This window comes from Gavia stellata, chromosome 24, assembly GCF_030936135.1.
Source record: "Gavia stellata isolate bGavSte3 chromosome 24, bGavSte3.hap2, whole genome shotgun sequence".
NCBI lineage: Eukaryota > Metazoa > Chordata > Aves > Gaviiformes > Gaviidae > Gavia > Gavia stellata.
Window position 1 is genome coordinate 2,226,551 of NC_082617.1, and position 13,606 is coordinate 2,240,156.

General features: G+C 53.5%; 1 protein-coding gene across 4 annotated transcripts in view; it reads right to left on the reverse strand.

The window, feature by feature from the left end:
* The window catches only part of RGS3 (regulator of G protein signaling 3), an 86,749-nt gene that overhangs the window by 59,129 nt on the left and 14,014 nt on the right, over positions 1–13,606 (reverse strand). For 2 of the 4 annotated variants that reach the window (XM_059828668.1, XM_059828669.1), the window contains 10 exons: positions 12,595–12,653; positions 11,799–11,893; positions 10,835–10,903; positions 9,976–10,036; positions 7,918–8,008; positions 7,178–7,245; positions 2,855–2,936; positions 2,031–2,136; positions 1,392–1,731; positions 889–928 (listed from right to left, as the gene is read on the reverse strand). In XM_059828668.1, the coding sequence (XP_059684651.1) occupies positions 889–928; positions 1,392–1,731; positions 2,031–2,136; positions 2,855–2,936; positions 7,178–7,245; positions 7,918–8,008; positions 9,976–10,036; positions 10,835–10,903; positions 11,799–11,893; positions 12,595–12,653 (1,011 nt within the window). Of the gene's footprint in view, positions 1–888; positions 929–1,391; positions 1,732–2,030; positions 2,137–2,854; positions 2,937–5,372; positions 5,449–7,177; positions 7,246–7,917; positions 8,009–9,975; positions 10,037–10,834; positions 10,904–11,798; positions 11,894–12,594; positions 12,654–13,606 lie in introns of those variants that run through there. The other 2 variants (XM_059828670.1, XM_059828671.1) reach the window with 1 other exon arrangement.

Consider the following 13,606-nt stretch of genomic DNA (forward strand, 5'->3'; position numbering starts at 1 on the left):
AAGACGCTCCTGCAAGATCATGCCTAGGAGGTCAGCTCTGCTACAGACACACAGCTCATCCTAAGGGCATCCTAACAGACCAGGGTGCAAGCGTGGCCTCCCAAAGCTCCCAAATCAATGAGCAGGTAACAGGTGTTGCTGCATGGACCCAGATTCATGCAGTCCCCAGCGCTGCCACACGCCTTATCCCACTCTTCCTGCACACCCAACTATGCCTGGCTTCTCCAGGAAGATCCCAGCATACCTGTTGCAGAAAATGAGTTTATGCTTCAAAGGGTTTTTGAGAAGAGCTGGTCCAGAGACTGTCAGAGACTTTCTAGCAGCCCTGGAAATGAGTATTCCCCAAAGCTGGCACATCAACCTGCATTACTGTTTGTACAAATTCAAGTCACGGCCATCCTCACTCCCTTAGTAATAAAACAAACCTCAAGGCAGGGACCACAGTATTAGCACTCCCCTAGCATGCTATCATGCAAGAGAAGGGAAACACGTCATGGACAGGCCCACAGACACATCTGGGGAACCGCCACGACAACAATGCTTCGCAGCTTCACACTTCATGCTTTCATCCTGCCCCTGATGGGAAGTCCCTGCCACCAGCCCCACTGTGAGCTCCCACAGAGACCTTCCCACCATGAGGCTCACCCAGTGACACTAGGAGCTGTGTTCTCCTCTGGGCTTGAGGGTAGGGTTCTTACTTTTATGTTTGATGCAGAGTAGGAAGATTACACTGCCCAACAGCCCCAGGCTTCTGCCACTGTCCTTAAAATGTGAGGGACTCCACTGCAGCACTGCAGGGCTAAGGGCAAGGATTTGCTACTGCTAGGAAGACCATGTTTAGCTCTGCTAGGTGCTCTGAGCTATGTTTTCAGCACATTGGCAACTTACCCACAGTAGTGTTGTTCTCTTGATAGACAGGCCTCAGCAGCTGTAAGACACAACCCAGAATGGACACAGTCACCTGAAGCAGGCTTGAGGTAGACTTTACATTAACCAACTGCAAATTTTAGCATGCCAAACCTACCAAAGCCAATGCACCCCAGAGATGTGAAAATCATTTTTGCCCTGTTGCCAGCAGAAATGAGAGAATGACTTGCACTGTGGTCTACGCAGTGGAAACACTTCCCATATCCTTACCCCTTGAGTGAGCCCTGAGAGGAGGCAGCAGGTCATTCACCCCAGCTCTACAGTCCTAGTGGTAAATGTTTTTGGGAAATCAGTGAAAGCTCCACCAAGGGACACAGGTCTGGCTTGTAAAAATGGCATGTGCTCTAGCAAACATTTAGAGATGATGCTCAATAAGGTTGAAGCACAGGCCAAGAGAGGATCCAGCAAGCACAGCCAACAGCCACATGCAGTAACTTGAGCATGCGGCTGGAAAACAGCCCTACCTGGCTCCCCGGGTTCAAAGGCGCTAAGATGATGTAGTTCTGGTCCGCAGTGGAGGGGACCCGGGACAGGGGTGGCATGGTGTTCTGGCTCCGCTTGCCAATCTCCGTGTACCTCTCCCAGCTGTTCAGTACCAGCCCATCATTCCCATCATACAGTATGTGGCAGCTCCGGCGCTGCTCGGGCCGCGGAGGCATGGTGCTGTTCTTTTCCCGCTTGTTGGGTGGTGACTGGAGGTCGTAGGCAGACTTGCAGGATGATCTGCGGATCATGCCTTCGTGTCCTGACTTGACCTGCGGAACGAGCCTCCAGACCAGTAGTATGATCTCAGTGGGACAGTTCCTGAAAGAGATGGCATGGGGCAAGTCAGGGATGGGACAGTACGGAGTGAGGCACGCTGCATCATTTGGACAGCCATGAGCCCTGCAGTCCTTCCCCCCTCTAATGCCTCTGCCCCTGTCCTGCCCTCCCCAGCCCCTGCATCCTTTCTTCTTCTACTCCAGAGAATCTTTTCCCAGTCTCCTGCATCCTTCAAAGACTTCCCCTTCCCATAGCCACTCAAAGCTCCTGCTGCCCTGCCCTGGGCTCCCTCAAACCATCTCCCCCAGAGCCCGGCACTGATGCTTTGAGTGAATACTCACCGGATTTCGTGTGCCAGCTCTACACATTTCCAGTGCTCCACAGGCTGCTCATTCAGCTGCAGCACTGTGTCGAGCTGCTGCAGACCGGCCTTTTCTGCTGGGCCACCTATGGAGAGAAGAGACAAATGCCAGTCACCTGCCAGACAGAGAGCTGAGAGCATGAGGGGAGGAGAAGCCCTGGGGCTAGGAGACACCCAAATAGCTTCACAGGTCGCACCACTCACTCCTCCAAACCCAATCTGTTTCCTCTAACACCCACACCTGAAAATGAAGTGAGGCTAGCTGAGCCTGGAGCTTCACCTTCCGACATACATGCACACACACACACACACAGAGCACCTGGGACGAAGTCATAAATGCTCTCTCAGACCTATTGCACGCACTTCGTGTGCTTCCTGGTGTAGAGTGGGGAGCACCAGGGTCCAACAGAGACACCAAGTCCATCCCACAAGTCCACACCAAGAGGATCTAGTCAGGCAATCAAGGGCTCCCGTGATCCTGCTCCCCTCTGTGCTCCGGTCTGAGACCCACTGCGGATCTTTCCGTAGGTCTCCCAACCAGCCAGGCAGCTCTCAGGTTGGAGAGGGAAGGGAACAAAATCTTTGCAAATTACTGCAACACACTGCCAAAATAGTGACACAGCGCTAACCCCGTGGCCTCTGACACCATTAGAGGCAACAGAGCATTCATTAAGTGAAGTTTCTTCGAAGTAACCAGTCTTGCAAGGCATGGGAGCTTCTGAATCACAACATGCTCTGGGAAGCAAAAAAGGAGCAGAGTCATTCATTCAAATCAAGAGGGATAAAAATGATCTGATCTCTTACCAGAGTCCACTGCCTGCACACGGACTGGAGAGTCGCAGCAGATTGTGAAGCCAAACCCATCGCTTCCTCGAGGGATTGTAATCTGAAGAGAGACACCAGAGTCACCCTGTTAAGTGGGAAAGCAGTCACTGCATGTGATCAGCGAGCATCCCCCCTTTCACCCACATGCAGCCCCACAGCCTTTGAAAATGCAGCCACACGGCATTCCTAGGAGCGGTTGCAGAGCCCAAATGAACTGTCACAGTGAACGCTGTCACTCTGGGAACTGCACAGACAACGGGTCTCTCCCCTGCTGCAGCCAAAGGCGGGTGGAAAGGGTGCTAAAAAGCAATGCAAAATCGAGCTGAGGATCAACAGAGAGGAATGCCACAAAACGAGTGTTTTGATCATACACGTCTCCCCTCGCGACTCTTGCAAGTGTAAGGAAAGGTCTGATAAGGCGTTAGAAAGGAAAACCTGGCAGTCTGGCTCTGACACTGATTTCTAACACGGCTTCTCTAAGCAAGTCACTTAAACATTTCATTTCCAGTTGGGTAATACAGAAATAGCAGCGCTCCTCTGCTCCAGAGGAAGCCGCGAGGATCGGCACGCTCCTGCCTGCAAGGCATCTGTGCTGGAGCGGGCTCTGTATGCATCACCCCATTAGCTGGGGTGAGTATGTTTTCTCTCGCTGAGTTTGGAGAGGATGGATGCTGTGTTGATTTAGGCTCATTTCTCCTCCTGATTCAAGAAGCACTGAGCATATTAATAAAATTATATTTATTTTTTGATGTTGGCTTCCAGCAGCAGCTCAGCATGGGAGTTCCTGTAAATACCTGATTATCCCCTAAGACATTTGTCAAGATCCTTGTTTTACTGACAGAGAAAAGAAAAGAAAAAATCCAACATATGACCTGTATTATTTTGAGAACAAACGGTCAGAGAAAAGACGAGGAATTTGGCAGAAGCTGCCAAGGAGGGGAACTGGTTCCTCGCTCCTTTACCATGGGAGGGCAAACACAGTGAGCTTTCATTTCTCTGCACCTTGTCCCTGCTTGATTGCTCAGCATTAAATCAGGCTTCAGAAGAGAAACCGTCTTTCCCTGGCAGGATCAAAAAGTAGGTCCAGTCCCACTACACTGAGTATCTTTCTCTCCGGAGTTTGTTGGATCCTCAAACAGGGGAGGAGGCCGCTTGTGGCTCTGCGCCTTCAAACCAGCCTCACATCTCAAATACAAAGCACAGGGGATCTGAGTCCTGCAGAAGTGTTACCATTGGCACCTCAGGAGCCAGCCCAGCATCTCTCCCACCACGGAGACTCCATGATCACCTTCCAGCCCAAAGCTCCCCCGGTACCGAGAGGTCTCTCACTCCTTCTCCCTGGGCTGGCTGGCTCTCGGCCACCACCAACGGAGACACCTTCCCCGTCCCACTAAATAGCAGCTTCTCACTGCTGATGGTTCATTTTCCTCAGCTCGCTGCTGATGGTTCACTTTCCTCAGCTCCCACCACCATGGCCATTACAGAGAGTTGAATGCCCATTTTTGCCGCTGTGCACAGAACTAAGAAACATGAGCATCTGACATAAGCTGGAAGGTGGGTGGCAAGGTGGTGAGAGACTCCAGCACCACGGAGGCTCACTGTACCCATAACTTTGTCAAAAAATGGAGAAGAAATTGTCAAACTAGAGAATTGAGGAGGTCTAAGACACAAATCACAGTCAGTCATCAATACAAAGCAGAGCAGCATTCCTGCATGAGGCAGTCACTGTAGCCCTGATAAGAAGTGCGCGTTTTTAGTTAAGCTGGTTCTTTGTGCAATTCCCAATACACACTGTCCTCCACCACAGCTTTAGTGGGACTGTGAAAGAGTAGCACAGGAGTGCAGAGAAAAGCTGACTGTGAGCTGGGAGCCCCTCTCCAGACCATGGGGGGAAAATTGTGTTTGAAAGCGCAGGAGACTGGGACCTGTGCAAGCAAAACCGGCACCCGGCATCGCACACCGAGTGGGTCCAAGAGAACTCGTGCTGGCTTTTACAGAGCATCGCAATCTACTTCTCATAAGGCAAGTCGCCATTGGTTGTAACCAGCTTCAGGCAACACTTGATTCCCAAATACGTTCACATTAAAACAACTTAAAAAAGAGAGAGTAGCAGCCTGGCAGAGACTTCGCTGCCTGCTGTGCCTGCCTCTCCTCTAATGAGTGGTAAATTGAGACACCACCTCACAGCTTAGCACTTTCATCGTCGGCATGCTACCCTCAAGTTACACAGTAAATGCTCCCCCTCTATCCCCAATTACACACTGCAGCAACAGGCAGAGATCAGCCAGAGACACGTATCTGAAGATGCTTTCCTTATATTCCCAATATTATCATTTACAAATTATAATGATAGCAAATCAATACCCTAGAAACAGCACACACAGAGCCCAGAAATGGCAAGAAAGCCCACAGACACTCGTAAACTTGAGCAAGACTTGCAGCAACATGCACACACGTGCTGCCACACAGATTTCTTTTTTCCACGGGAGATACAGACCTGCCTGTATCTCCGCTCCGAGCACACCTTGCAGAGTCCATTGAAGCGGTTCATGGCTGGAAAACCCTAAACTCGCCGTTAGCCCATGAAAATCCAGTTCTCCGAAGCAGCCGTAATCCCGATCTCCTTGTATCACCCGAGTGTGGAACAAACCACAGTCAAACTGGCATGACCGCCCATGGGAACCCAGCTCCAGAGAAGAATGGCAGGAAGCCACCTTTCACCTCCCCAGCCCCTGTCTGTGCTGTATGCCGCTTTATGATAAGCCAGAGGGCTTCCTGAAAACCCTAACTGACAAGGAAGAGAGAGAGTTTTATATTAAAATTCCTGTCAACTATTTAGTATTCCCTAGTCCCTACTCTGTTGATGTGGCTTTTGTTCCCGCGGCATTCTTCAGCCGCACGGAGCACTTTGTTATTGCAATGTTCTCACAAACACTTTGAGGATGTTTAAGCGGCGTTTCACAAGCACCGGCTGTGCGAGCTCCACTTCATTAAAAAGACAGCTTGCACTCGTTACACTCATAAAGGATAAGAGAAACTTTTTTAAAAAAAAAGAAAAAAAAAGAAAAAGCGGAGTTTGTTTTTGAAAGCACAGACCCAGAGGATACGCACGTCCCAATGCTTTGTGCTCACAGAGTCACGGAGGGGGAAGCAGAGAGGTCAACTGAATTGCACCCATGGTGTAATTTTGGAATTAAAGACAAAGAGAAACTCTTAACCCAGCCAGCAGCGGGGCACAAAGCAGGACTCGGCAAGTCTGCACCGTGCAGCCCCGATTGCCAGCGCTGCGGCACAACCCCTTGGAGACAGGCTGCAACAGAGAAGAAAGCACCTTCCACACTCCTACATGAGGATGGAAAAGAGAGGAAAGGCTCAAGGGAACCCAAACCCCGGGCTCCCTTGCACAGCAGCTGGGGTGGCAGGGCCGGGGAAGGCTGGGGAGGGAGCGCAAGGAGCCCCGGCATTCCCAGGGGAGCCGGCAGCGTGGTGGGGCCGTCGGAGGCGCTGCCTGGGGCCGCTCCGGGCGCATTGTCCCAGCCTGCCACGCCGCCAGGCTGGAGCTGGAAGGAGGATCGGTCTTCCTTCCCAGCCACCATCTTTCAAGTCAGTGGCGACTGCCGGAGAGGAAGGGAGGAGAGGGGCGCTGGCTTTGTTTGTCTTGCTCAATCCTACGCTTTAAAACAAATAACCGAAAATGCAGCTGAGGGAAGCAGCAAAGCGGAATTCGGCACAGATAAATCACGGGGACGGCTGAGCCCAATTTCCGATGCAGGCCATGTGTTTGTGTTCCCATTTCCCATCCTTGCCTTTCCTATAAATCACTGAGGCTCCACTATGGGCCTTTCCCTTCCCAGAGCAAACGGCCCTGAAAGGAGGAGGGGACCAGACGCACCCGTCCACAGAGACACGGAGACGGCCAGGGACTGATGCTGTGTGGCAGGCAGCCGGTCAGCCCTGTCCCCGTTGCTCCCAGTCCCCATTGCTCCCAGTCAATGGCTGGTGCTTTGTCTCTGTGGCAATATACTGGAAAAACAGGAGGTCCCTGTATAGTAATGGGGAGTGAGTGTGGGGTTACTACCCACATCACCCACCTCCACCAATTGGTGCTCAGTCGGGATAACTAATTGCCTATGAAAGCCATGGTGTCAACAGGGAGATGACACAGCTCCCACCTCAGCATCACCCTCACTAATACTCTGTCCCTTGGCTCATTTGAAACCCCTCCATGCAGGCTCTGCTGCCAGCCAGCTCCCAAGGCCACGTCTTTGCATCCCTGGTGGGTCATAGCCCTGTCATACCTACCTTCAGCTGCTTCATGGTCACAGCATCCTGGCTTTCCTGCACTGCACCCTGATTTCCCAACACCAGATCTAAAAAAAAACAGAAAAAAAAGGGAAAGGCCATATCAGCCTGACAGCACACGTCTCCTGACAATCTCTTTCCTTCCACACTGCATCTACACACTGTATGTAAGATCTTTACATGTCATGGGCACATCTTCTCCAGGCTGGGGCAGCCCTGCATGGCAGCAGCTGTGGGGTGGTGGCACATCTGGGACAGGCGCTGCTGTCTCACACTGCTCTGTGCCAGCCTGTCCTCCTCCACACACGCTGGCAGCACAGCAAGAACAAGTCAGGAGAAAAAGCTCCCCACCATCCTGCACAGACCCCAGGAGCCAGAGTCTGGCCATGGGATCAGCCCCAAGTGTGAGAGGCAGGAATCAGCATGATGAAAGGCCAAGCAGGAGGGAGAGACATGACTGCAATGTCGGGGTCCCCACAGAGCCCCAGAAAGCCACAGGTAAGCAGGAGCGAGGGTTGAAGGGGAGAGCTCGGTGCCTGTGCAGAGCTTGCTGAACCAGCCAGGATCTCCCCCACGCCAGTCCTTTGGGTTCCCAGTGCCCACTGAGCATCACGGGGCTGAGAAGTGCTCATGGGGGCATAGGTGCCATGGGGCTGGGGGCTGCTCCATGCCAGCACAGGGACAGACACAAGGGTGACTCCTCTTCCAAACCTTGCCAACATCCCAGTGGGGAGACACACCTCTGCTCTGCTTCAGCCGCCGCATGGCCACCTTCAGGTGCTTAGTCCTGCCCAGGTCCTCCCCGAGGAGATAGTACCAGCCGCTGATCTCCTGCATGAGAGGAAAGCAGCTGTCAATGCAGGAGCAGATACTCACCCCTGTTTAACTCAGTCTGGTTGCCCATAGCCCCAGAGGGGTCCCATCGCAGGAGCTGCCCCAGGCCAGTACACAGGGGCTGCCCAGACTTGCTCGCACACAGAGGCACAGCCTGAAGTCCTTCTCTTAGGATACAGCAACAGCTAAAATTCCATCCCCGCTGCAAAAAGGGACCAAGCATCACCAAAGTAACAAGCTTCTAGGTTTTTAGAGGGAGACAAGGTGCAGAAAAACAGCCAGTCTCCGGTAAAGCCATCTATATCATGTTTGCAGCAGCTGGCAGTCTCGCAGGGAGCACAAAGCTCCCTGCCTTATTGCCAGAGGAGGATGTCCAAACCAGCCTTCAGCAGTGCTGGGTGCTCCTCAGTGGGGCTCCTTTCCCTCTGTCCCGTACCCATGCAGCCAGGGCAGCGAAGGGGACAGAGCTGACCTTGGCAATCCCTCGCCTCTCTTCCAGGGAGCTGCCGCTGTCTCCCATTGCTCCCCAGGCAGCCAGCAGAAGCTGGAGGGACCAACCATCCTGGACCAAGCCCAGGAGTCGGCTGGGGTTGCAGGAACCATGTTCCCAGCGGCCAGAGGAAGGGGCCCATTTTAAAATGAGTGTTTTAAATCCACAATGAGTAAACCGAGGAGAGGGGGGAATATCCAGCAGCGTCATGCAGCACCCAGGAGACAGGGTCAGCTCATCTCAGCCCCAGCTGAGGTCCTGGGCAGAACACACAGCCCCAGCATCCTCCTCCCATCTCTGCCAGAGTAGGGTGCTGTGCATGGGTGCTATACACACGAACACTCTATCCTCTCTGCACGCAATGACACCTTGTGAAACTCACTGCCAAAATCTGACAAGGAGGGGACATCTTTGGGGAGGCCAAATATGACCAGAGCAGAGGCTCTTCCTGGGGAGAGCTGCAGTTTAGAGCTGCTCTGCCTATTTATCTTCACTTATAAAAAAGCTGCATCTCACTTGTCCAAATTCCAGAGGAGGCCATGCTCAAGCTACCTCTTACCCTCTTCTCACGTCATTGCCACAAATAGCTCCTTTTTAACCTCTTGCTAGGGAGTAAATTTCCACACCTCAGGTGATGTATTAACACTTTCACGAATCCCTTCCAGCTTGCCAAGTTACTCTGATGGGACAACACCAGACCAGGGCTGTCCAGGGATGAAATCCCTAACCACTGGCAGCTAGGATGAAACATTTCTACGTTTTAGTGGGTCAGTGGGAGTCATTTACAGCAGTAGCCTTGCAGGCTTCTTTAGGAAGGCAAATCCAGCTGATGTGAAAGCTGTATTACCAAGCAGCAGCCAGGCTGGGGCAGCAGTACTGTGACCAAATCCGCAGCAGTGGGGACATGGATTCTGGAACAGAGACAGCCTGGCAGCACCGCTGCCTCCAGGAACAGCCTGAGACCTCTGTATTTGCCCTTTCCCCACCACCACCTCGGCTGCTGAAGCCCTGGCTGCTGAGTGCAGGAAATCAGGCAGACAACTCCTCGGAGGAGCGTGTCCCCACCATTGCACCCACTTGGCCACCACCCAGCGGCCATGTGTCAGATGTGACATATGCCAGCAGGCTGAGTGAGGCTGGCCTCATCTCCTGTCCCCCAGGCAGCACTCGCTGGGGCCACCCCTCTGCACCCCCAGTTGCTGCTATTCTCTGTGTCCCCGCAGAAGGGAGCGATGGTCCCTTGTCCTAGGATCCCTCCTCTAACAGCCTCCCCCTCCATCAATCACACCAAAACCAGTCTGACAGTGGCCATCCATACCAGGAATGACACCAGAAAACTCCCTGGGCACCTTCAGAGCATCTTTGTCCCATGGTGGGAGAAGCCTGCTCCCACCCCAAGGGTGCACTACATCCACCCACCAACCTGAGAGAGTCAGGCCCCAGACCCACACGCTGCGCTCCGGCATGGAGGTACCTTGTCCAGGGTCAGGAGGGACTTGACACCAAAGCTCATGCAGCCAATCAGTTCACTCTGTCTGCAGGAGAGCCAGAGACTGTCAGCACACACTTGTTGAAAACTTCCCGGGGACCAGCTCCCCACATGCACCCCTTTGCAGGCACCCCGCAAACATCCCTGTTCATGCCAGGACCTGGGCAATGCCCAGGACATGCTTCCCTCTCCGTGCTTTGAGCAAGCGTGGCATAACCGCACAGCTCAGCTGCGGCAGGCAGCAGGGGCAAAGAGGAGCTGGGCTGAAGCACCCTGGTCACCTGCAGCCTACGTGATGCTGGCAGGAGCTTGGCCAAGGAGGCAGATGCCACTTGCCTGAACAGGCAGCAGAGCCTGCGAGGTGCCAGACCCCTTGCTGCTGGGTTTTCCCCCTCACTGCATTGCCCCCAGAGGTAGGGAAAGTCCCCAGCCCAGAGCCAGGCTCCAGCCCCACTTGGCTTTAGCCAGCAGTGCAGGCGTGAGTAGCTGCAGGATTTTTAAATGCTGGTCCAGCTGATGGCAGCAGCAATGCTGACAGAGAGCAGCAAGGGCAGGATTTCCTCTCCGCCAGCCTGCACGCGGCATGGTGCTCACCAGCCCGGGCTGCCCATGAGAACGACCCTGGCCAGGGCACCCCAGCAGGTCCCAGTCCCAGCCCTGCTGCTCAGTTCCCCCTGCCTCACTGGCCCACAGCCTCCATGCAGGGCAACCCTGATGTCAGGGCCAGCCCTCGAGGCCCAGGGCGCTGCAGGAGCTCACGTGGGGTGGCCAGAGCAGATGGCAGGTTCGCTGCCACACCAGCCCCATTTGAAAGAGACTGTATGGCAGGCTGGCAGCCACTTACCTGGAATTTCTCTCTCGGTTCCAGACTGTGACCAGGAGACGTTTCTGCTCATCCTCCTCTTGTACCGGGCTGTAACAAACAGAGGGGACATTCCGTGAGCACCGATCTTCCCCAGGAGTGCTCAAGAACAGCTGCCCTCGCAGCCAGAGATCCCTCTCCCTCCTCAGGCAGGTATTCTGCTCCATTCTGTGCACAGAACACTGCAGCATCACCCTAAATGGCAACCTCCTCAAACGAGCCACTGTTGCACTAATTCACTCATTCCTGACAGACAGCTGCAAAGGGATGTGACCTCTCCCGGACAGGCGCTGGGGACACCACTAAGGTGGTTTAAGGGGAAAAATAATCTTGCAGAAAGACACACATCCAACAACAAAGGGTAAATGCAAGTAAGAAGCCACATTTCATGCTCTGAAACAACCATCCTGTGCCAGATTAAATGCTGCATGGGGACAGAGGTCTGACCCAGACTGGTTGGCTAGTAACGACAAGCTCTACCGAAACACGAGCTATACAGCTCCTTTCCCATGCAGAGACATGCTGTAACTATAGGAAATCCGTTTACCTTCCTCATTCATACCGATGCCCAGACTATTGCAGGCGCAAGGTATAGGAAATGGAGTGTGTTTGCCCAACTCCTGCCCAGCAAGAAAATCCAACCGTGCAGGAGCACCACTGCCATGCTGTGTGCTGACAGCTTTGTGAGCCTCCGCAGAGCTCTGCCCAAAAGTTCAAGGCATTTCAGCTATAAAAAACAGCAGAATAATGTCTGACACTCCTCATCTCAACAGCGGACCTGCTCATGCGTGATGCATGTTTTCTTCACATCATAATGCAAAAGCAAACACGGGGTTTTGGCTTCGAGAGGGTGCCCCAGGACAGTGGCCATGTGGGTCCCCCACTGCTCAGTGTGAACATGGAGCTAACGGATGGGTCAGAGCTACCCCTGCCCTGTCATACTTACAAAAGAAAGTGCTCATGGAAGACAGGATTTTTGCTGTCTCTCACAGTCTTCGTCTTTTGCCTGCGTTTCCAGTCAGCATCTGGCACTATTGACATCTTTACAGAGGAAAACAAGCGGTGTGTTAGCACTCTCAAAGCAAGCACAGGCACACAGCTGCCAGATCTGCCACTGCAAGGGCAGAAGACGGGGACAGTCACTCTTGTGGATGGCTAAGCCTCAAAGATCCAGCTGAGCCTGTACTAACGGGTGGTTTAGATCACTTTACCCTACGCGTGTCAAGTAATTGTGTTACAAAACTCCTCGAGGCAGAGGAGGGAAGGAAAGGAGAAGGGCAGAAAAATCAAGGACTGATGTACACAAATGTTGCTGGCCGGTCTCTGACTTAAAGCCCCCTCGTAGTGGAGATGGTCCCTGTGCTGTGCACACCGCGGTGGGAGCAGCCTGCCAAGGTGACCTCCAGGAGAGCCCAGAGCCACACTGTGCTGGCCACACACCCCTCCTTGCCAGTCCTTGGGCACCCAGTGGGATGCTCTTGCAATGAAAAGTCGACGCAGCCCTTAGCAGGGTCCCATCCTCCGCTTTTCCGGCTCCATGCAGACACCATGCCAACAAAACCCATGAGCCCTCCAGCACTGGGCAAGAGACCAGCCACCTCCTTGCACGCTGTGGGTGCTCAGCCAGAGCAGGACAGAGGAGGAACAGGAAGGAACAGGCAGCCCAGAGCATGCTTGGAAAAGCCAACCCCGAAACACCAAGAAAGCCAAAGCTCCCTGAGCAAAGCCCCAGGAGAACTCACCTTCACATAGGAGTTGCATGTCTGGTACTCCTTTCCTATCAGACCTTTTGCTTCCATGACTGGAAAGGAAATGAAACAGTCAAGCCCCAAAGCAGCAGGGAAGGCATCTTTCTGCACCGCGGCACTCTGCACCATTGGATGCCCCCTCCTCGTGGGGCCGAACCCCCCTCCCACCCCAACAGAATCCTGCACGCACCTCCCCAGCAGCCCAGTCTCACTGGGCACCCACAAACAGGTGAAGGGGTTTATTGTATTTTTTCTTTAATATACGGTGCTATAAATACAAGCGTCTGTAGGTGAGGTTGGCAGCAGATGCAGTTCAGCATCCGAATGGCAAATTGCATTTCATTTGCCTGACTTCACACAGCTCTGGGCTCCCTGTCCCAGAGCCAAACGTATCATCAAGTTAAATATCAATGGCTGCATCCTGATGGCAGCCCTGCTAGCAGGGACTTAGCATTGCACCGCTGCCGACAGTTGAGAACCATGCGCTTCGCAGCCGTGCGGCTGGAGGCAATAGATGTGCAGCAGAGTCTGGATAGCCCAGGACCGGCTGTCGGAACGAGGCTAAGCTCCCTCCTAACAAGCCCAGCAAGGCAGCAGTGACTTTGCCTTTGTCAAGAGACATACACGTGCTCCTAATAAACACGGTCAGCCTGACAGAAACCCCAGTGCACAAGAGGAAAAGGGTTCTGCAAGACTCTCTGGTGCAGTTTGCAAGGTTCCTCCACAACATGCTGCACCAAGACCTTCCTCCTCCAGCCAGACCTGCTTTGGGTTTAAAGACGTCGGGGTGGAGAATGAAAAAGTAAGATGGATCACCCCACATCGCCCAGTCCCCTCCTGCCCACACCGAGTACCCTGAGCATCCGGCATATGCAGCGGGATGTCAGTTCCCAGACCTTAAGCCTCCTTTCCCTCTTTGCTGGACCATTTCCCTCTTCCCAGACCCTCTTTTGGAGATGGCATCAGAATGAGACAGTGACCCGCACCCAGCTCATGCTGGGGTTGC